The sequence below is a fragment of the Eutrigla gurnardus genome (assembly GCF_963514095.1).
Source record: "Eutrigla gurnardus genome assembly, chromosome: 6".
NCBI lineage: Eukaryota > Metazoa > Chordata > Actinopteri > Perciformes > Triglidae > Eutrigla > Eutrigla gurnardus.
In genome coordinates, this window is record NC_139920.1 from 13013248 (window position 1) to 13037886 (window position 24639).

The following is a 24639-nucleotide window of genomic DNA, read 5'->3' on the forward strand; positions in this document are numbered from 1 at the left end:
TGAGCTGCATCTTTGAATGTATGAAAGCTTGAATTATGTTGGAATCACAAGCCATCATCAGGAGGAAAATTTGTACTTTTGGTCTCAAAAATGTGATATTTTTGACACATTTGAGCCTTGATGGTGGCTGCTTTGTATTTCACATTATATCCCCTGCAAATGTGGGTAAAAATGTACTTCAAGCATAAACACAAATATGAATTATGCAGAGGAATGGCCATATGACTACACATTATTAATGATGCATGTACATGTAAATTCAATTTTCATTTTGTAGGTGGCTGAGAGGGTACAACTATTGACTTTTCCATATTCTATCACTGGATTAAAACTATTGATGCATTCATTAGAGGTTTCAGTTACAACACAGGACAGAGTTGTGCAATGAAATTAAGTTTGCTATATCAGAAATTACACAAGAGAAAACTCAAATTTATGTGGAGGATGAATTGAGGAAAGAAGCTGCTCTGAAGTCCGGTTGTGCAGCAGCTGATACTTCTACTGCCAGGCGGCAGCAGGTTGAACAGGTTGTGGCTGTTTGTATCTTATCCTTTGAGCTCTTCACAGGCACCTCTTGTCACCAATGCTCCGTGGGTACCAGTATTTTAATCACTTGCTGCAGAGCCTTCCTGTCCTGGACCATGCACATCACATACCAGTTTGTAATGTTTCCAGTTAAGATACTTTCTATTGCTCCCATGTAGCCTACATCACTTTAATGTTGCAGCTGGTAGGCGGAGCTTATTTCCACTCCTTTATATATTACTGGGTAGCTTAATCCAAGGGTCCTCAAACTTTTTTAGACCCAGGACCTCTTAAAGGGGAGAACATTGTCCAAAGGACCCCCTTTGCATTGTTCAACGCAATGAGCATTCATTTGTATTTTAAAACTATTCAACCTAAAATAGGAAATGAATAGTGATGAACAGATACACATTTCAGTTGGAATCATGTTAAGATAAGATGCAATGAGACAATCCTGTATTAGTCCCGCAGTGTGGAAATTTGCAATGTTATTGAAAGCTAATACCACCTTTAAACTGAGGGCGAGTTCAGTTGAATCACATTTGGACTCAACTTGATGGCGTTTATAGACTATTTCAAGTAATTGGTCTTCAAGCAGAACATGAACAAAAGCAAGTGGTCCTAATTAATGCAGATCTTTAAACCTACCAGTCTAACACTGACTTTCGCTAAGTGCTTCACCTTAAAAATACTGTACTTATTGCTGCTTGTCACATTAGCGTTTCTATTGGTGCAAAGCTAACGTGGGTGGCAATAATGGACACAATATGCTTGTTTTGTTGGCACAAATGGTCCACATTTGTAGATACACGTTTTCATGATGCAGCAGAATTTTAACATTTATTTCGAGGACCCCCTGACAAAGTGGCCCAGACCCCACTCTGAGAATCATTGACTTAATCAATAATAATGAAAATCATAATTTATTAGTTGATTTATATTTTGTATTAATAATCTGCATCTACAAATATACTAATGTTGTCAAATACATGTAGTGAACTAAATTTATATAAAAGAGTACAATATTGGATTCCATAATGTAGTATTTAGGACCATGACATGGAAACACCATGTTAAGTTAAGAACAAGAAGGCCTTCCCCAAAAATGCACTTACAGTTTCTATGGTACATAAGTAGTTACTTAGTTACTTTCCTCTGCTGCCTTCGTGACAACAACAATACAGCAGGACAAAATGTCAGATGAGGCTTCGGTGTGTTGAATTATCGGCGTGAGGAAACACAATCAAGCTTTTTCAGAGGTTTATGTTTGTGTCGAGGACCAACAATAAGCAGTAAGCAAACTACGATCATGGAGCAGTCTCATCTCCAGCATGCAAACTTCTCCCCCGATGCTTCAAGGAGCACCTGTCGTCCCGACATCCTTTGCGTGTCCAATATGGAGGAACTGGTGGTGGAGGTCCGTGGCTCCAACGGGGCTTATTATAAGGTAAATAACGGCGTATTTATTACACCTCAGACACGATAGCCACGTTACACGATGCAGTATTTTAGTTCAAGTCTCATGGAACACGCCAAGAGTTTTCGACTCGCTCTGAACCTACTAGCTGCTCGCCATTAGCTTGTACTAGCAATGCTAGCCAACGTTAGCTGGCTAAGCTAGCATCGCTCGCTAGTCTTTCGACTGGTGTCACTTTCGAAAGCGACCTTTCTTTATGCTGAGAGTGGACGAAACACGACCTTAACCTCGATTATTGTTATACATGACTGATAAACGCTTTTAATAGTTGTACTTGACGTCCGGTTGCAGCTTCTCTAGCTAAAAGTTAGCTAACTTGCTAGTTGCCTAACTGTTGACGTCAAAAGATGTGGTTCAACTAAATTTTGGTGCGACGCTGTTCTGTAAAATATCCGCTGCCGATTGTAGCTATATGTAATTTATTTGGTAGGTAGATGTGTTGATCATGTATCGTATGGAAGTGTGTGATGTTTACGAGGCACGGTGGCCAGCTACGACAGTGATTTTGATCTCGTTGAATTGCACGCACTCGGCTGTCTATTATTTGATACTTCATCACGTCGAAGCTATTTTTTGCATGTGTATGTGTGAGCCAGCTGTTCCTTGTCAATCCTGACCAGATGGCATGCCAGGAGAGGGTAACCGATACCGTAGACTTAAAAGCTATTTCTAGACTTGCTGTCTGCAACAGCCCCTTTCCCCTCATCTCTTCTTGTCCGTTTCCTCTCTCCTACTCTCGCCTCCTCTGCTCCGCAGACTCCTTTCCTTCTTTCGTTTTCCTTTCTGGCCTCACCTCTATTTCTCACATGGCTCCCTTACTACTGTTTCATACTGTCCCACTGCTTTACTCTGGGCACCCAACCCTGGTTTCATGACTCATTTAGTCCACTTCCCTGTTTGTCTGTTGCCCAGAGCGACTTTTATGTCTGTGTGGTTTTCTGTTAAAATCCAGTTGACACCCTACCTTCAAATATGACTAGCATGCTGCTTAAATTGTACATTTCTTAAGCCCTCGGATTCTTAGAACATTTTCAATTCTGGTGTGGCTTCATGTCAACAAAGTAGTTTCTGTACAGCTGTTCTTGAGGTGTATTTTAATGTGTAAAAAGCAGTGGGAAAATTCATACAGTCAGGGCTGCAGCTAAAGATTTTGTTCATTATTAATTAATTAATTTTATTTGTGACACATCCTCACATTTTAGATGCTGGAGCCAGATAATATTTTTTATTGAAAAATGACCAATGACTCATAAGCAATAACAAAAATAGTAACCAATCATTTCAGCTCTACACTCAACATCCATTGATCTTTCATTGGAATTACTGTTAATGTTGTTCTGTGACAGATTATCATAATATCTATTAAAGCGTGATAAATAAAAAGCTTCCTTTTTGTAGTCTCTAGTCACACAGATGCTGTAGGTGATATTTGGTTATGTTGTAATATGTCTACTGCTCAGAGTCATTCTAACAATCAAAAACAACAGGGTTGAATTAAGTTTTGTCTTTGATTTCTAAAAGCATTGAAAAGTGACATGAATACAGTTTGTTGCTTTCGGTAATCAGCAGAACTTTCTTAGATGGTCTTAGTTGTTAATTTGTTGTCTGCTTTGGCCAACACCACTATTAGTTATTAACAAACATATTCCATTATCGGCCAAATCTATGTATTAGTGTGCACGTTATTTATGCAGCACTCAAGCTTGTTATTTAGCTCCTGTAATTTAAAACCACATGCCTGGAATGCATGACTTCTTAATAGTAAGTATTTCCTTCACAAATCATTTGCTTGAAGAATCAAATTATACTATTTCTGTTCTGTACAGTCAGTGAAACTCAAAAAGCTGGAACTTTATTTCAGTCAGTTATCATGCTTACCCTGCTTTCGTCTCTGTTTGTCCTGCAGGGCGTTGTCAAAGATATCCACGATGACTCTCTCACCATTGCCTTTGAGAACAAGTGAGTGTCTCTTACTCCTGTATTCCAGCTCTTTTTAGAAAAAAAGTCAAGTTCAACATTTTTAGACAAATGCAGGACCATGCTTTTACAAAGGACATTACTATCTTAATTTCCAGTTGGCAGCCAGAGCGCCAGGTGCCCTTCAATGATGTCAGGATGCCACCGCCTGCTGACGGCAAGAAGGAGATTGGAGAGGGCGAGGAGGTGGAGGTGAGGAGGACACGGTATACACTACTTTGACTTGTTTCCTTTCTTATCCCATAATGTCTCACTGCCTCTGTCTCCATCCCCTGTCAGATCCTCTCCCGAGCCAATGATCAGGAGCCTTGTGGTTGGTGGCTGGCTAAAGTCCGCATGATGAAGGGAGCTGTGAGTATTGTTCCTCATGAAGACATATTTCTATACTCTCTATCCATTACTTGTAACTGCTTATCCTACTGAGGGTCTCTGGGTGCTGCAATCAATCCAAGCTGGCATAAGGCTGTCAAAGTCAAAGAGACAAACATCCATTCTATTCAAATTCACACCTACAGGCAGTTTAGAGTCATCGATTAACCTAACCTGCATATCTTTGGACTGTTGGAGGAAGCCAGAGAGAACCTGTGCTGACACGAGGAGAACGTGCAGATTCCACGAATGGGCTGGCCTGTGTGTTCGAACCTCACAGCATTTCAATACTGTTCACTCAATATTTGCATACAAATTCATGCTAACAGTATTCAATTCTCACTGATTCTCTTTTGTGAGTTATCATTCATTCAAATTAACCAATATTGCAGATATCAATCTATAATATTATTATTGCCCTTGGGGCCATCACAATATCTGATATACACTACACGATTATCATGGCTGAATGTATTTATGATTACTACAAGCCGAGTGCCATGTAGTCCCATTATATTTGAGACAAGGCAGGCATATCTATGTCGATACCTTCAAAACTAGGGAACTCACACCAACACATCTAGACTGGTTAATAGCAATATAGTTAACAGGGATAATGTGAATATTTGATTTGGGGATGAGCTGTCCTTTTTAACTTTGTATATTGTGCATTTTGTCTCTTTCTTGATAAATTAATAACAATCAAAATATGAATATAATGAGGTCGAAAGAGAGTCTTTAACCACAGCTGTGTGTGTATAAAATGATTTAAAAGGTGTTTCATTATTTACACAATATTCTTCTATGTATTATATTGAAATATCAGTATTTCATTTTAAATATCACGTTTATAGACAATACCAGTATATTGCGCCACTTGTAATTGTTATAAACATTTGATATATATATTGTTGTTGGTGTACATTTTATTCTCCACACTCAGCCTGTCTGTCGTTTCAGTTCTATGTGATCGAGTATGCAGCCTGCGATGCCACCTACAATGAGATCGTGACCTTTGAGCGTCTGCGTCCAGTCAACGTGAACAAGGCCATCACCAAGAACTCCTTTCACAAGTGCACTGTCCCTGTTCCTCAGGATCTACAAGAAGCGTATGTACAGCATCTTAAATTAACGCCAGTAGGGAGCGATACACCTTAAATTAGATAGATAAACAGATTTGTCATGTTTGTTCATATTGTCTGTACTTTATGATTTCTCTAAACTCTGTCGCCTCTATGTCAGATGTAGGAGTAAACCATTTGTTCACATCATGGATTCAGGACATTTAAATCGATCCATCTTTCTCATATTTCAGATGCCAGGGTGAGAATGCCCATAAGGAATTTAAGAAAGCTGTGGGAGCCTGTCGCATCACATACTGCCCTGAGACCAGTGAACTAGTGATTGTGGTAAGTGTCGTGCTGTAATCCTGTTGTGACGTTTGGATATTTAAAATAGCATCTACATGCAGGTCCGCCGTCAAGGGGGGAACACCCGTACAGTTGTCCCGGGCCCTCTTTCTATTCTCTTGTGATGCATGCTACAAGCCTATTGGAAGAAAGGAGAAAAGCACGAAGAAGAGAAGAATTTGGCTGCTTACCATTTACTTTAAAAAATCGCCGCGATCCACCTGACCCTGGGGCACTATAAAAGCAATCGGGCGGCAGGCCTGTCTACATGACTACATGATATATCACATATTTCTCCTGCTAATGCTTGTACGTTGGATGACTCAGCTATTCCTTTCTTACAAGTCGTCATCTGCAAGCAAGCAACTCAGCAGCAGCAGTTAATTCTTCTTTTATTTCCTGTGTGTGTGTTTGTAGTCTACCAATGAGACGACAGTGAAGCGTGTATCTTTGCTGAGTGACATGCACCTGCGCAGCATCAGGACCAAACTGCTGCTAATGTCACGCAACCATGAGGCCACAAAACACCTGGAGGTCAGTTGGTAACAAGAACACTGTGGTTCAGTCACTGTGGTAGCCTGGAGGTTAGGCAGCTAGATCCCTTGGAGGGGGTAAGTTGGTAACCTTAAAGCTAGTGAATCTGCTGGTCACCATGGTGACACGAAGGCACTGCCATATGAATGTACCATATGAAGTCAAAGTTTTTATCAGAGCACTTATGGAGTTGATCAGAAAAAAACAACTTTGCAAAACTTTGTATTGAAACCAAAACAGCAACAAAATGTGCGATAATTAAAGCAAAAACATATTTGCTCATATGTAGGCCTATTAACAAATGAATAAATCAATAGACTATAGCCTATGCTAACATAAAATAAAAGACATGGCTTTGTTGAAGTCTGTCTCTTTTCTTTGCCCTGTGACATTTAGACACCTACACATGCATCGCTTTCACAAGTCAAACATCCCTATTTATCTGAGAATAACTATTGATAAATAATATTCATGCAAAATGAATAATGTGTAATTAATATTCCTTATTTCATGGGCTATTTGGGATGTTGGAGTAATGCACGTATAACAATAAAAACAAAGACGCTTCATTGAAGTACTGATTTGAATGTTGATTACCATGACAACAGTCGAAGCCGAAGAAGAATATTATGATAGGCTAAAATTACTTTGTTTTAGATCATTTTACAGAAATAATGCTAAAACTGCTACTAATACTAATATAATTGGAGTAAAAAGTACACAATATGCTATATGGGGACATAACTCTTATTTTTATGAAAAAAATATTTATAAAAACAATTTTTGCTAACTTTTAATGTGTCAATTTCAAAATGAATTTCAAGGGTTTCAAATGTATTAAAAGCAAAAATATTAACTAATAACAAATCAATCCATTAATTAATTTTGCTCTTGTATTTGTGCAGAACTCCAGGCAGCTGGTGTCCTCCTTCCAGGAGGAGTTCATGGTCAGAACCGATTTGATGGGCCTGGCCATCGGCAGCCATGGCAGCAACATCCAGCAAGCACGGAAAGTCCCAGGAGTCACTGCCATTGATCTTGATGAGGAGACTGGCACTTTCAGGATTTATGGAGAGGTAGGGTTAATTTGAGCTTGAGTGTCTGTAGAGGCATGATGGGGGGGAAAGGATTGAATAAATATAAGTCTTCACAACAACAAATATAAGATGAGTAACCTTGTGTTGTTTTTCAGACAGCAGAGGCAGTGAAGAAGGCCAGAAATTACCTGGAGTTTTTGGAGGATTCTGTCCAGGTGCCCAGGGCCCTTGTTGGTACGTTCACGCACATTTTCTCCCTAAGTTGAGTTTAGTTAGATGCTCCATACATTGGTCATGCTGGTGTTGCCACATTACAGGCAATTGTGTGACACATTGCAAGACAGTCATCTAATATCACAATATCATTTGTGTATCTTCATTTACCCCATTATGAAATGATTTCAGTTTTGTTAGCTCATCATCTTCTTGACTTGCATCTTTTCTCTGCTCTGGGTCCCTAGGCAAAGTGATCGGTAAAAACGGTAAGGTCATCCAGGAGATCGTGGACAAGTCTGGTGTGGTGAGGGTCAGGATAGAAGGAGACAATGAAAACAAGCAGCCCCGAGAGGAAGTAAGCCTGCTACTGCCACATTTTATACTACTGATAAAGCTGCTTACAGATTACTGATAACAATCATCTTGTTTTGTCTATTGTTATTTGTATACAAATAGTGTAGACATTTTCTTTCCACTCAGTCAGTCCCATACTAACTTCTTTTATGTTTTTGTGTTTTGTTGACACAGGGAATGGTCCCATTCACCTTTGTCGGTACGAAGGAGAGCATTGGCAATGTTCAGGTCTTGCTGGAGTACCACATCTCTTACCTCAATGTAAGGATACATTTTTGTGTGTGTGTGTGTGTGTGTGTGTGTGTGTGTGTGTGTGTGTGTGTGTGTGTGTGTGTGTGTGTGTGTGTGTGTGTGTGTGTGTGTGTGTGTGTGTGTGTGTGTGTGTGTGTGTGTGTGTGTGTGTGTGTGTGTGTGTGTGTGTGTGTGTGTGTGTGTGTGTGTGTGTGTGTGTGTGTGTGTGTGTGTGTGTCAGTTTGTTTATGCATGTTTTGTTATGTTTTAACTCAATGCCACAACTTCAACCTACAGCTATTTCAGGCTGCTACTTAATGGCTACATACATAAGGCCTGCCTAACTAATGAGGCATAAGGCCACCAGCATGTCTATCACATTTAATCAGCTAATGCTAAGTCCCATCAGTAACTGCAGTACTACAGTAACAGTACTGCTTTGATTGTGTGCTGTGTGTGTGCAGATGGGGTAATATGTCAAACAAATTAATAATTATAAATTATTTAATATGAATAATAAACACCTTAGGGTGTCTCATACAAGATGTAAAAATACTTAATATACAGTGCATTCAGAAAGTATTCAGAGCCGTTCACCTTTTCACATTTTGTCATGTTGCAGCCTTAAGCTTAAATCGTTTAAATTAATTTGTTTCCCTCATCAATCTACACTCAAACCATTTTTAGAACATTTTGCAAATGTATTAAGAAGGAAAAAGTGAAATATTGCATAAAGGCTGCAACATAACAAAAGAGACGAAGACTCAAACTCCAACCACGTGCAGCGTTTACAAATATAAAAAAGTGGGGGGCTCCAAGATGATTTATGAATTGAATGCTTGTAATATTGATTAATCAATTAGTATGTATATGTAAGAGATGTTTTTATAAAACGCTAATTTAATAATTTTCCATTGTGTTATAATTATGCCATACACCACTTTTAATTATGAAAAGAAATGTATTGCAGAAAAACAATAATTTTATAATTAGGACGGCTAGTATTTACTTTTGGACAGTTTAAATTGTATTTTAGGGTGGTTTGAAAGGATAGTAAAATATGGTCGAGCCTTGGTGTTATTAGGGGTGCCGAAAATAATCGATTCAAAGATGCATCGAGATGCTTAATGGGACGATTCTGAATCGATGCAGTAACGTCACATAATAGATTTTTATTGCGTTTCCCGTTTCTGCTGGACAATAAAGTTGTAAAGTTCAAGTTGCATTGTGGGTGAAGGACGGACAAGCGAGCGAACACCGTAAAGCCACCATCATAACATGGAGGAACGCAGTAGCGGTAGCCGATGCGCGATAAAAAAAAATCCACACAATTTAAAAGCGGATATCTGGGAACATTTTGGATTTTCTGAAGCTGCTGGGACGCGACGACAACTGGACAAGACCCATGCTATTTGTAAAACTTACCACGCTAAAATCAAATACTTCGGTAACACCACTAATATGAGGAACCACATTAGCCGATGGCACGCTGAGCTAATGTTAGCCTCTGGTCACAACGGAAAGAAAACTACTGACCCAGCACAGCCAAAGATCGACGAGTCCGTGAGAAAGTTGCCATCCAAGTCCGAGAGAGCCCAGAGGATACCTCGGTGTGTAGGATCTTATAGTGAAGGACTTACGGCTTTATAGTGTCGTCATTAACGTGAATGAGGAATTAAAATTAAAACACGTTGGTAGGATTGGCCTATAATTATATTTTTCTTTACAACTTAATGTAACAAAACATGTGAAATTTGTTAACATCTGAATTTAAAAGCAGCTTTCTAAATAAAGAGTTCATATTTATCTGACTGTTTGTTTTAATTGATGAAAAGCCATGTGTGGTAATATAGAAAATTGAGGATGAAATGCATCGAGATGCATCAAGAAGATGCATCGAGATCGTATTTAAATATTGAAATCTCTTTATGTTCATGTAAAACAAAACATGACGCATGCTTACATCAGCTAGTACCAACCAATTTCATCCAGTTATATTGTGACATCATCAATCAATCTGCAACTACAACACTGCACAGAGCTAGAGAAGTGAGCGAATCTTTTGAACGATCAAATCAAATTCAATCAACGTTGTGTCCTGTCTGCTAATTCTGCTTCACTCGTAAATGCGATAAAAGAAGCCCGATACTCTTGAAATGCCGTTTCAACTCGACATTGACATGAAGTTTGGAATATTGGCCAGCTGCACATAATGTTTATCACCACCTCTTGTAAATATTCCCTGGCAGGACTACCTGGTTGTTAATATTTGTCTATTTTCAGTCTACAGTGTTCATTGTGAATGCCATACAAATGTATGATAATCTTCAAGGATAATCACTTTGCTGGTCTACGATGTGAATTTCACTGTGTGTATGCTTTGCACTTTGCATGGACGTATGCTTGTGTCCTGTTTTGTGTTGTGTTGGTGCTTCGTGTTGTGTTGGTGCTTCGTGTGTGTGTGTGTGTGTGTGTGTTGTTTTTGCACGGTGTGTGTGTAGGAGATGGCGGAGCTTCTTGCAGAAGGCCAGCAGCTAGAGGAAGAGCTGAGGCAGGTTGTGGATTATACACAGGGAGGCAGCCTAGCGAGATTCAGACTAAGCAACACGAGGCACACTGGATGTGATGTAGACGTGTGTATGATGATTATGCATGCAAGAAAAAAAAAAATACATTGCTCAGAGATTTTCTGAAACAGAAGAAATCCAATTGCATGCATTTTGTGTTTCTTGCTTTCCTCCTTTTCTTAATTTTCTTTCTCTTTAGTCTTACCATTTCCCCTATGTTTTCACCTCTAGGAGGTTGAGCAACTTCGTCTGGAGAGGATGCAGATTGATGAACAATTGCGTCAGGTCACCCAGAGTCACCGCCCAGAGAGAGGAGACAGAGGGGAGAGAGGAGAGAGAGGGGAAAGAGGAGAGAGAGGGGAAAGAGGGGGAGGGTATAATACAGATGGCAGTGCCAATGCCTCTTCATCCTCTTTACATGGAAGCCGCTCCTACAACGGTCGAGGGCGTGGACGCAGAGGTCACGGCTACAGCACTGGATATGGTAGGCACCTTTAAAATTAAATAAACAACTAAAACAATCAACTTTACTTGCTGCCAGATACTGTGGTGTTAAAAATTGTGTATAAATATGCCATTGGTGTGAGAAATCCTAACCTTCCTGTGTGGCCGTGGCTCTCTTGTGTTTCCTTGATTCTTCCAGGCACCAACTCTGAGCAGTCCAATGCCTCTGAGACAGATTCAGAGCGCAGGGATGAGCTCAGTGATTGGTCCCTCGCGGGAGAAGACCCGGATAGGTGAGATTGTTTAGTCTTTTTCTTTTTATATCAAACTAAATATGTAAAAAAAAATATTGGAAGCTGTCACTACAAACATGCATATATACATACATTTTATTGACTGACTGACTTACAGGGAGAAAGAGAGAGGCTCAAGACCACAAAGAGATGGCCGCAGGAGACCCGGACCCGGCAGAGGCCGAGGAGGGCCTGGAGGACGGGGGAGAGGAGGAAGAGGAGCATACAGCAGCAGCAGCAGCAGCTCTGGTAAAATTCACTCTTAGGAGAATATAAAAACATAAAAAATATAAAATACCTTTCTCTTGTAAAAGTCTTGTCATATGGTAGTTCGACTTTATAACCTGTTTCCTGTCTATCTGACTTTGCAGCAGTGCCTCGGGACAATGAGGATAACAACGCCTACGGAGCCGCGGAGACAAACACCGAGACAGACCAGACAGCTGATACAGATGCAAGCGAGTCCAACTTGACTGCAAACCGGCGTAGACGATCCCGACGGCGCAGAACAGACGAGGACGCCACACTGATGGATGGCATGAGCGAGTCGGATAACGCCTCAATGAGTGAAAATGGAATAGGTAGGGAAGTCGTGTTATGTTGAACGATGAAACTTCTTCATGCACACATAAACTCACGCAGCACATACATGTAAAACATAGTTGTCAGGGTACATTAGTCACAAAACGGTGAGCAGAACATCTTAGGGAAAAAAGTCTGTTATACATTTCTCTGAGCTAACAGTGCTGTTTTTAGCAGCAGTGCATCATTTCCCATGTTGATGTTAAAGGAGCCTTTGTAGTTCAGACAGGTCTCTGCTTTAAAGGCAATTTAAGCCCCCAAACCCTCTTTTTGTGATCACCTCACGCCCTTAGATGACTCAGAAGCTAAGCCTCAGCGTCGTAACCGTAGTCGACGTCGCCGCATGCGCCTGCCTGAGGAGAGGCAGCCAGGTAACCATGGGAACTACCAGGATTCCCCTAAACAGTGTACCTAATGGCTTGGGCTAAAAGGCTATGCACTGTGTGACACCAACAACATAATACATGAGTGGAAGTGGTTGGTTGACTGACTGGCTTAGTGTGTCCACGCTGGTTTGCTGTGCAGTTAAAAAAAAAAAAAAAATATGCATCTTCCTTTTTTCTTGTATTATTTCATTAGTGTAATACTTGTTTGCTAACAACTTGGCTGCAGCTTGTTTTAACGTCAGGCTGTCAATTACTATGGCAATCCTGATTGTGTGGTGTGTCATAGTAAGCCTGACCTCTCACCTACTTCTCTGTGATGTGAAGTATTTGTGGCCTTCAGTTAGGCTATTGTTTTCTCCAATAAGTGCTGTTTGGAGAGTTTGAAAGTGCTGAAAAGCTCCTTTCACACTCCAAGACAGGATCTACTGTAACATCATCAACGTCTGTCAAACGTGCTTTCCACAGCAGTTGACCAACAATGGTGCAAATGTAAAAAATGACTTTCTCCACATTCTTCATTTGCAACTGATGCTACTGTCCATGTTTGCTACTAGACCACATGGGCTGTGAATCAATATTGTGGATATGTTTTGACTGTGTAGGACTGAGAGAACATTTTGACGTGCTTTTCTTTTCTCTGTTGTCTGTGCAGTGACGGTGGCTGACTACATATCCCGGGCTGACTCTCGGAGCAGACAGATGACAACCACTGTGGACACCAAGAAAAACAAGGATGTGGTTAGTACCTACATGTCATGTGTTGATAAATTGCTACCAGAATCACTTTTTTATGAAGTCTCTTTAACCTGGGTTTGTTTCTATGTGAGAATGTAGAAGCTGCCTTATGTAATCTGGGATACTGATGGGGAAATAGTTTGAATACGTTAAAAGTCAATTATTTGTTCTTTCTGTTCAGGGTCAGGTGGATGCCATTGTTGAGGACAGCCCACCGTCTGTCCCGGCAACCACCAATGGTTCCAACGACAACGCTGCCGACGTCGAGGGCAGCAATGCCACTGGCGCTCCCGCCAAAGTCTCCTACCAGGAAGACTCTAACCCACAACCTGTTGTTAACGGACTCTCCTAGTCGGACCCGAGCAAAGGAAATGGTTTCAAATATTTGAAATTCTTTTGGCTGCACTTGATTTAATCTCATGGTCTTTGGAGCACCCTTAAAAGTGAAACATTCAAACACAGCAAGCACTGCTCTTTAACTATTTGAAACCTGCTCCACTGCACACATTTTAAAGGTCTGGACCTTAAACTCCCCATAACATTGTTTTCTGCACAACTATATTCATTTTACAACAGTTTTTTGTTTTTTTTAACAATAGTTCTTCCTGTATGAGCTTGCCAAAGATAGTCAAACACACACAGACTTACAAACATCTACTTAACTGTACCTTTTGGTCCACTGACTGGGTGCAGTTTTTATAAAATGCAGACAGGGATTCCACTCAAACCCAAACTATGGTATGAATGCAGCAGTTCTTTTTTTTTTTTTTTTTAATCAGTAAAAATAATATCACAGCAGGATTTTAAAACAGAAACACGTCTGCCTTTTACCAGGTGGACTCTGAAAGATGCTTCCACCGTTTTTTCAGGATGTTTTGTGCATCTGGAGTAGTTTGTAAATTAAATATTCTGCATGAGCAGTACCATAGTGCAGATAGGTTTGTTGGAAACCCAAGTATGTTTGACATACATGTGATCATCTGTTGTGCCTTGAGAGTAGATTCAACATGTTGTTGCCTGGCTCTGCGCACCATCTGAAATTGTTTCACTTGTTTCTGTGTTACTCGTCACCCTTGGGTGGAACCAGGTGATGTGCAGGTGGAGACAAACACTGAACGATCCTGGAAGGATTTCAGAGGCATATCTTTTTAAAATCAGGTGTGTCTATTCTTAATGTTTGTGGGGGGAAATGAGTCCAGTCATCCTTTATATATATTTAAATATATAAATCTGTTAAGGAGTTTGACATTAGCTGCTTTGTTTTTTCAATATGCAACCACTTTGGTCATACAAGAAATGTTATTACAGCGTGTCTGGAAAAGAAACAAAACAATGGAGGAGTTTTGTTTGTTTGCACTGAAACATAACCTTTTTTTTTTTTCTGTCAAAAAGTTGATTGTAGTTGAGTTTGTGAACCGGCCTGTTACTGTTGAGTGCTGGACAGAGATGTAGCCATCAAAACTGGGTTTCCTGGAAACATGTCATTTTGAGACATCGGGCACTTTCATCAAATACATGAGTGTTTGTTTTCTAGATTTCCAGTTAAATAGAAAGAGCCTCGTAACTTGTTTGAAATGTTTCTGGAAAACAAAGCCCAGGTGACGATGATGTCATTTTCATGGTTCTTCCGCGGACTGGCTGGCTGGAAACTGGTCACGACTGTTCCTCTAAGGCAGGAGGTTTATTTGGTTTATTTATTTAAAAATGTACAGTATTTAAAAAAAGAAAAGAAAAAAAAAGGCAAAAACGAGAAGCTCTTCTTTTTCTTGACACTAAAACATGCGTTACCTAGGGCTTTCTTTTGAGACAAATGACAATTTGGACTACTGAGAGTTGTGACACCCCAAAGTGTTTTTGCTGGGTCAACTACAGTATGTTTTGTTTTTTTTAAAGGATCATTCTGGTTGGTTGATGTGCAATATGTTTTGTATGCAGGTAGTTCTTAAATAAACTTGATCTTCCATGTAGATCTAAAACTCAACTGTCAAGCTCTCTTATGCAAATATGACAACTTGTAAAAATACAATGCAAAATGGTGCTGTTTCTTTTTTTTTTATAAGCAAGAGTGAAGATTTTGAGATTGCATGTATCACATTAATACACAGGAGCATTTTAGGTTTGACATATGAGCCATTTTACAGTTTAACCATTAAATTAAGCTAAACATTAAAGTTACAGGTCATGGATCTCCAATGATCATTTATTGGTAAATATTAATAGTAGATATTCAGACAAAGTAAATCTAAAACGCAACATCATAATGAAAGAGTGTTATATTCACAATTTGTACAGCACAATTTTATTTGAGAACAATCGGCTAGAAAAGTCTGGTAATCACTCAAGTCGTTCAGTGCAACAGCATGAATAAGAGCAGTGTGGAATCACATGTTTGTCTGCGCCGGCATCACTTCTTTGTCTGGGCGTCCAAGAAATCCTTTGCTTCATTTATCTTCGCTGCTATGTAGGGAGATCCACCTGTGGCCCACACACACACCAAACACACGGTGTCCATGGTTACATGTCAGGAAAGTCTTCATCTTTATGTTTGTGATCATGCTGCATGCAACACATCCCATTTAGAACAGACTAAAACCTTGTCATTGGTGTTTATTCACCTTTCTTTGTAAAATATGCTCCACCCTGAAGTTTACATTTACTTTGACAAATAAAGTCATGTCTAACCAGCAAAGTAACATCTAGGAACAAAGAAAATGAATGTAGTGTACTGGAGATATGATGTATATTTACTCCATCAGTGTGTGGAGCACTTCATTGTAACATGCAGCGTCTAAAGGACCCGATGGGGAAGTTTTAAACCCTTACCTCTATCTGGATGATTCAGGACCATCAGTTTTCTATGTGCCTCTCTGATCTTAATCCTGTTGGCTGTGGGACTGCAAGACAGAACAGTGGTTCAACAGTGAATTACTATTAATCATGGATAGTGGTGAATGTTCTGCTGTATTGGAGAGTATATTGACAGACAGCCGGTCAACATGCAGCTATGTATGACCTTGGTTGTCCAGTAACATGTAACCGGTTGACTTAACGATGGGAAGCGTGTCCACATACCTGACACCTAAAACCAGGGAAGCTTCCCTCTTGGTCATCTTTGGATCAAATCCACCTCTGTAGTACCCTCCTCCGAAAGCCTGCAACAACACATACAGTTCAACAGGACGGACCTGCTTACTGACCCTTGCTTGCAAAAACACTTAAACATAAGGTCAGCGATTAATATATTTCTATAATGCACATTTCCATGTGGAGATCAAGTAATTGTGTGCATTCCCTTACTGTCTTGGGGAAATTCTGAAGGGCCTGTTTCATCTGAGGCTCCATCTGCCTCATGGCCTGCATGGCATAGCGACCTGGCAGACAACGAAGAGGGCATGGATGCAGAATTTTTATATCGTCTGATATATATTTTTTTTTTACAGATATGTTTAAAGTAAATTGTATTCTCCCCATATTGATCACACTATTGCAGCTGTATGGAAAATAACAGTTATAAATTGACCATATTCTTTGTTTATATGTTTATATTTAGTCTTTTTTTTTTGCTTTAAATTATTCAGTTAAACAAAAGAGTAAATCATAACCAATAGGATCATGCTATAACAACAATTCTTCCTCATATCAATATATGATCATAGTGAATTAACAGTATCCTTAATGGCTGCAGGTATTGTAAGGAAAACCATTGATCTTGAGGAGAGTTATCTGACTGCCGTATTTTTAGTTTGCAGTAGATTTTAAGAATTAACCTTGTCCTTGTATCTGATCAGTGACGCATACTTATTTAGACTTCGGGTCCGGGGCCACACCACCGACGAACTAAATGCTTAGTTTACCTTTTCCACATGATGTGCCAAGGTGAGTAACATTCATACACTTGCCAGTGCTTCCGTCCTTCACTCACCTGCAAATCCAGCTGCTGCCAGAGCCAGTCCCACTGCCACCATGGAACTGGCCTGGACACAGACAGACAGACGCACAGAGAGAGAGACATCAGAAACCCAACGAGGACATGCAGATTATCACCACCAACAGTTTATGCGTTGACTTCTGCTACAATGTGAAAACATAGCACATAGAAGTCCAGGCAGCTCCGTTTATTTCCTCTTATCAGACTAACTGACGGTGGCTAGCTGGCTATGAGAAAGGGGTAAACTGAACGTTAATCTCGGAGTCCTGCTGCACTTTAGAGTAAAGCTAACGCTAGCTTAGCCGTTCAGAATTAACGTTATACCGCTTTTCAACCGTCTCTTTGTCATTCAACCGTTTAAACATGATCGCAGCAGGTAGTTATTGACAAGCCCGACCTACCATGTCACTGTGTTACGTTCCGTTTCTGTTGAAGATTAGGATCATAACTTTTGACCTCTCATGTTTTCGGCGACCGGGCGTGCATGTGTGTTTGTGCCGGAAATTGGCGGACAACTGTCGCAAACAGCGTTGACGTCCGCTGTTCCTCCTCTCGCTCGTCTACTCCCTCAGCCCCGCCTACTGCAGTATTTAAACTCCCCTCACCTGCCTTCAAGGTTTGGTTCTTCAGTCCTGTTTATGAACGCCGATGATAAATTAAGTTTTGTCCATAATAAATACATGATTTTAGTCCCTATATGTCAATGTTGTTGCTTGCTAGAGGACGCGTGTCAGCTCTGCTGGTTGTTTTGGGGTTTCCATGTGGTCGAGCTCAATGATACCGTTGGAAAACTATTAAATGTGAGGGAATGCAAACATATCATCCTGATGTTGGCGTGCAATTTAGCTTCAAACGCTAGCTTGCATTTGCTAGAATGCTAATCTTTATGGTGGCTAGTTAGCATTAGCTTACTGCACTGTTAATGCAGCTTAGAGCACTGGCATGAATAGGGAACTATAGCAAGTAAAGCAGCAGTGTAACTTCTGTTAAAAGGGTTGTCGTGTCCACTGTGACTTATAACAGGATATATGAATGCAAAAACATTTATCACGTTGACAGCACTTCTATATCTATCTGATGCTTGCTAACATTAGCCACTGTACACTATTGGTCAGACCAACTACAGCTGCAGCAGGAAAGCCCCAGAGTGGGCTCAATGGAGATGCATTATTGTGCAATATGCATTATTGTGCTATTATAAACTAGTCCATTTGTCCACAAGTTCTTGTGTAATGCTTTTGTTTTGTTTGTGCACAGGGAGATTCCAGGCCTCTGCAGTCCACGTCGAAAGTGTTGTGCAGGTGAGTTTTCAGGTTAAGGGGATTTTACATGATTTCCTCCCTTTTGCTAACTAAAAATATTATGTTGTGCAGAGCGTAGGTGATGAGTTTGAACTTTGCTGCCACATGTATATGTGTTAGGAGAGAACTTTTGACTGGCTCTGTGTGTGTGTGTGTGTGTGTGTGTGTGTGTGTGTGAGAGAGACCATAGGCCTACATTATTACAACAATGATCCTTTACCCAGTGACAAACCTCCACTGAATTATTGTGGAGAAAGTGGCGGAAATTGTTTTAACAGACTTTCACATTTTAGGCTACTTGAAGCACAACACTTCAATATGAAAAACATACACAGGTGACATAAAAATTGCGAAGTTGTTTATTCAAATATTCCTTCAATGATTATATCATAATCTCTTTGCGGTCGAGGTTAGCTCGTACACTCAGTTTGAATTTGGCAAAAATCGTAGTTTCACACATTAGGTGTACTGATTATATTGTCATTTTGATGAATGGCACTTTGTGAACCATGATGGCTTTTAATATTATCATTTAATGGTGACCTAATTCAGAATGATGGCAGAAGGGACACTGCTTGAGTTGTGTTCTGTCTAGCCTCATTGAATTGATATTTTGACATCAAATCCTAAATATTTGTTGTATGAACTATAAATGCTTTATAAGCCCAGGTTTATATTGAATGGAATGTTTTACTGAATGCCTTCACTAAGTCAGTTCTCCGGCTAATTTGAGTAAATTCATGGTTTAGTTCTCTGGGATTGAGCCAAATGTGCAGTTCAGATAAAGTTCAGTTAACCATAGCTTGAAAGTGATTTGTAGCTTGAAAAGCGTCTCGGATAAAAGTTTGTTTTTAAATGTCTACATAGGGTATTGACTTTAAACTGTTATCATTTAGACTTGATTAAAACTTTTACAATGTAACCAAGATCTCTTAGTCTAAACATCTAGACATAATTTGGATTCATGTGTTTCCACTCATAATGTTAATTGCTGTGAGCGATCTTGGCAGTTAGACTTTTTCTTCCACTGAAACAAGAGAGATGCTGGAAAAGTTATATTACACTGCTGGTATGTAACGTCTTCTAGTGAGCAGCTCAATTAGTGGGTGTATTGTAATCAAGAAGCAAAGGTTTAGTCATCTGTTATCTTTTCAAGTCATTCATCAAGCAAAAAGCTCAAGTTCAAGCTTCTTAAATTGCTGTTTTTACGATTATAATTGAATGTATCACAGAGCAGCAGGCCTCTGGGTAAAACAGGTGTATGCTGCAGTGACATCCAGCCCTTTGGGCAGCTCTCCCACAGCGAAACCAGATCCTGCCTCTAGGTCATATATGCATGCCCCCTGGCTCAGGATGATGGCTAGTGATAGGATAGAAGATGCTGTGAACATCTGCAGGCTGTCTGTAAGGAGCAATTTAAACCTGAACGTGCCCTGCTGCGTCGCTCCTGCCATTGGACCAAACCACGACAGCAGCTAACACAATGGGACAGTAAAGGGCCTAATTATTGCCCCTATCATTTGCATAATTACAATGTTTTTCTGAGGCATGGGCAGTATAGAAATTGTAAATTGTAGTGGACCCGCTGTCTCTCCTGAGTGCAAGTTATATTTGAATGGAGAGAGCCTGTTCTGCTAGCCAGGCAGCCAGGCTCAGGCAAGAGGTCCCAATCAGCCAGCCTCACAGGCTGCTCATTCAATAGGATTTAAAAAGCCGACTGTGTGGAGAAATGAGAGTTTTGCCCCCCAAATCATATGGAATTACAGTGCTGGTTGCATATGGGGGGAGCCAGTGGCAAGCACAAAAGCCCACAGGAAGCAGCTATTTCTGTGTGTTTTATTAACCCAACCAAGCAATTTAATTCTTTTGTTCGGGGGAGTTCTACTTCATTGATTAACAAAAGCGGGGATATAATTTTTTCAGCCCCTTTTGAAAAGCCTGAAATGTCAAGCCTTTTAAAGGAGATTATTCTGCCTGTGTGCGATGAATAGAGCCCAGAGTAACCTTTTGTCTACAATTAAATATTCCAGCATAAATATAAAAGAAAATCAGAGATGGGGAAGATTGAGTCAGGAGAGATTGGAGAGGTAGATCCTCTGCCCGATAGTGGCAACAGCCTGGCTCTAATTAGATATGCCAGGCAGGCTGTGAGCAGTCACTCTCCACAGCACGCCGAGAGAGGAGGCAGCCTGAGAGAGGAGGACAGAGGGAACCTATCTGCTCATCTGTCTGTCCAGCGCCTTCCTCTGGGCATCCACAAGGTATTTCAGGAGACTTTGTTTTGTTTTGTTTCCCCGCCGTTATTTGTTTTCCTGACATCTTTGCCGCCGGAGAGGGAGAGTCTATAAGGCAATGCCTTCTGGGAACTGCATAAACAGAGAGGGCTGAATGAGGGGAGGAAAAAAAGTTGTGAGATTGTTTATGATTCTGAGGAGTGATTAGGAATGACAATAAGATACTTGAGGGACGGAGAGGCTCTCCCCCCGCTCAGGAGGTAGACTGTGAGGAGATGAAGAGGGATGATAATGAAGTTTGGATCCATGCAGGGATGCATATGATTGTGTTTGGTGAGTTGCGGTTGGACTTTGCATTTGCATTGTGCACTGAGGAGGCTGAAATGTACGTGGACTGAGGTGACCTGTGTGCTTTCATATGAAAGTGAGCTTAGCACAGCTGTCCTCATTCCTTATGAGAGGATTGATCCGGTTATAAAAGTTTTGTCATCAGCTGAGCAGAAGTTTTTGAGATGTTTCAGTTTCTGTGTTATGAAACGCTTTCTCTATTATTACACTGAAAACGATAAGGGAATAACGAAATGTTTTAACTCTCCTGCTGGTCTAGTTTGAACTGGGTGCTGGTTTTGATGGATCGTGCTGTGACCTCTTGTCTGTGGATTATTTTCCTGACCAATCATTTTCTGGGGTGACTTCATAAGATCAACTGCCACTAGGCGTGGTGCCCCCGTCAGCTTTCTGACATGATACGTTCATTTTTTTTACTTTATTGACCAACTTTAACACGTTTATTAGGGAATTTTTTCCATTCTGGAGATTGTTTTTGCTGTTTTTTAAGTCTCTTGTTGTTCAAACAAATTACTTTCTTTAAAGTTTCTATATATTTATTGAAGAGAAAGTTTAATCAAAAACAGATTTTTCCCCCTGGAAAAGACAAATCCCATTACCCTTTTTGTTAAAGGTTATCAGAGGCTTCTGTATGAAAGCAGTCTTGCATGACTGGTGATTGTCTGTGATATTTTAAGATGTTTCAAATATGTTCCCACATGGTTTGGTCAGAAATATTGATTTGATGTGTTGTATGTGATTTAGAAAAGACGAACTCTTCAAGTGATTTCTGAAACCACTCATGTGACCTGAATTTACTTTAGCAGCCTCTTCATTGCTACTGAATGTCAACTAAGAATCGACTTTGCGTTTGACCATACAGACAAGAGCAACATATCGAAAAATTGCTGCTATTAAAAAGATGCTGCTATTAAAATCATTAAACATTTAACATAATGAAACAAAAGAAAAGCAAAGGTTACAGTACATATTAATGCGTTATTTTTAGCAAACATGAGTAAAACAAGATGCCATAGGAAGAATGCTAACCGGCAGACTTTGGACCCACAGTGGATGCAACAGGCCCTCCAAACATTTACATTTAGGGCATTTACAAACAACCTAAATGTCTTCACTTGCTGCTCATCAGTCTGCTATTTTCCTCCAACTGTCTGGATCGGTGATGATAAGTCCTTATTAAACTACAAGAAACCAGAGTGGAGGTATGCCAGTTATGTGAGGGGGGGAAGAGAATCTGGAAGAGAAACAAGTAGCGATATCATGGCGTGAAAAAAAATATACAGGCAAAAATCGCATACATTTAATTTATATTTAAATCAGTTTAATCACTTCTCCACCTGTCAATCAAACAAATGGTTGATGGAACTTGCTTACCTCTTTTTCCTTTTCCTGTCAGGGTCCAAGAACATTTTGTTGTTGTTGTTGTTTCATTTTGAAACACATTGTAGAAATACACTTATCAGACTGGATCAGAGTCAGATAAGTGTAATAAAGTTGTGTGTATATCATAAGTAAAGGATTGAGCCATGGTGAAAGTATCCAGAAATACAAGGTGGTTACAATACTCCATTACAAGTGCTGCCCTCTGTGAGTGTTATTATACATTATTTTATTGGATTATTATTGTTACAGAAGCAATAATCAAATAGTGATTATTATTCACTGTTGGTTGAGCTGGGACTACTTTAAGCTATACTTTACTGCATCCAAATTTAAAAGAACTTTATGTAAATCTGTGTCTATATATATATATATATATATATATATATATATATATATGTGTGTGTGTGTGTGTGTGTACATATAAAGTAGCAAAAAAAAGGACCTCACTTGAGTAAATTACATTCCACCACTGCATTTGTGACATTTAAAACCATGAAAGCATTCTGTCTTTATATTATTAAATATGAGTTTCTCATTAAATGGTGGATGAGATCAGAGCCTGCAGCACCTTGTCTTTCAAGTGGTGTTTGATTTTCCAGAGGTGGTCTGGTCTCAGACACATGTGATGATATCTTGGACCCTGAAAGCTGCTCTCCCTCCAGGGAGCCACTCAAGTAACGTTATGTTAAATATGTGAGAATGTGACCCATTGGATATTTCTGACAAAATAAAAATGCACACTTGAGAATCTTGGACAAAAATGAAGCAAATGCAAAGCCGTTCTCCTTGTCGATCTGCAATTAATAAAAAATCACTTAAAAAATGACATATTAAAAGTCATACTTACAGCATAGAGTTTTATGTTCAAGATCTAAATTGCATATTATATCTACCTGTAAATCCTGATAGAAAAGCCCACGATGTTCAATCATATGATGCATTTATTGGATTTTAAGTTTAGTTTGCTAAAGATGTAGGGCGCTACTGTATCAGATTCCAGATTTTGGGCCTCTCTAATCACCAAGGGTCTTAGTTGCTTACTTTGTCGTTAAATCCACTCATTTGAATCTAGACATGGATGTTTGTTTTATGTCATGCCCCTGCACACTTCCCTAATTTGCTGTAAATAAGTAAATAAATGCTCCACAAGAGCTAATATAAATCCCTAAAAGATTTATGTTCACACTCTAGATTTTATTCAAATTGATTTCAGTGACATTTTGAGGCTTTTGGAGCGAGAAAGAGAATATCCTAAGTGGACGTTAAATTAGAATCTAAAAATGTTTATTGCTTTAACCCCAAATTGTCGTTCCTTCCATCAGCTGCTGTACTAACCGTTTAACCTGTGCTCATTTTTAACCCCATTCATCACCTGCACTTCATCTTAATTCTAATCTTAACTCTCAACCAAAGTGCTAATCCTAAATGCTAACACACACACACACACACACACACACACACACACACACACACACAAATCTAATGTCACCTCTATTCCAGTAGCCTGTTTTTCCCCCTGAGGGTTTTATCGGAGCTGTGGAGGGCTGATTGGAGGAGGCGGCAGTAATGACTGCAGGTCGTGAGGTCATCACCCTGTTATTATAACTAAACCCTGAGGTCAAACGCCTAAACGGCAGCATGCTCTGCCTGCTGATGTTGCCTGATAACAGCAGATGAACATTGCTTTGTCATTTTAACAGTTTCAATCAAAAATGTATCCATTAAGGGAATTAGATCGACACCAACCGACCTATCCCAACGACGACTAACAAAGATATGTATATCTTTAGGTTTGATGGCCTTTATCTGACAATTTATTTGAAAAATATATATTACAACATATATATAAATAATCTGTTTGACTTCTACCAACATATTTTAAATATACATAACACTTAAAATGGTAAATATTTGTATTTTTAGTGCAAGTATTGTGCAAACTTAACTCTAAAAGTAGTACTTCTGTCAGCGTTAGTTGTGCGGTTAGCACCGTTAGCTGCAAGCCACCAGCTTAGCAGTCGCCATGTTGAGAGCTGTGTGAAGGCATTACATTCCATATTGTGCATGTGAAAGCTCACTTCTTTTTTTTGCCGTCTTGTGTGTTTATATTTTATGTTGAACACATCATCATCATCTCTCCTCTTTAAAGTATTGAAAGAGTGGCAGTAGTTTTGGAGTGGATTAATGAATTAAAACAGGTCGTGAAAGACATTTTTAATGTTGTTTGCATAAGATAAAAGTGTGTATGTTAATATTAAGAGAAATAATATTTTATGATTATTTGGCTCAAAGGTGCATGTTCTCTTGCA

At 39.7% G+C, this 24639-nt stretch overlaps 2 protein-coding genes across 9 annotated transcripts; one reads left to right on the plus strand and one right to left on the minus strand.

Moving 5' to 3' along the window:
• The first annotated feature begins 1862 nt into the window (after nt 1–1862).
• On the plus strand, nt 1863–15113 carry fxr1 (FMR1 autosomal homolog 1). Of its 8 annotated transcripts, none has more exons than XM_084011708.1 (18): nt 1863–1972; nt 3909–3961; nt 4078–4171; nt 4259–4330; nt 5309–5457; nt 5664–5757; nt 6175–6291; nt 7197–7367; nt 7484–7562; nt 7790–7899; nt 8064–8159; nt 10928–11180; nt 11340–11433; nt 11552–11682; nt 11808–12014; nt 12309–12386; nt 13054–13139; nt 13318–15113. In XM_084011708.1, exons 1-18 carry the CDS (start codon nt 1922–1924, stop codon nt 13486–13488), a joined length of 2106 nt encoding a protein of 701 aa, XP_083867834.1. In that variant the 5' UTR covers nt 1863–1921; the 3' UTR covers nt 13489–15113. The 8 variants fall into 8 exon arrangements, with proteins under 8 accessions (XP_083867834.1, XP_083867836.1, XP_083867832.1 ...); XM_084011710.1 differs by having other exon boundaries at nt 8073–8159; XM_084011706.1 differs by having other exon boundaries at nt 1864–1972; nt 11805–12014.
• Nucleotides 15114–15416: 303 nt separating this feature from the next.
• Nucleotides 15417–17596, minus strand: dnajc19 (DnaJ (Hsp40) homolog, subfamily C, member 19). Its single transcript, XM_084011727.1, has 6 exons — nt 17466–17596; nt 17059–17110; nt 16434–16507; nt 16209–16288; nt 15960–16030; nt 15417–15611 (listed from the first exon to the last, which is right to left on the minus strand). The coding sequence occupies exons 1-6, from the start codon at nt 17466–17468 to the stop codon at nt 15541–15543; spliced, it is 351 nt and encodes a 116-aa protein (XP_083867853.1). The 5' UTR covers nt 17469–17596; the 3' UTR covers nt 15417–15540.
• Nucleotides 17597–24639: the final 7043 nt, after the last annotated feature.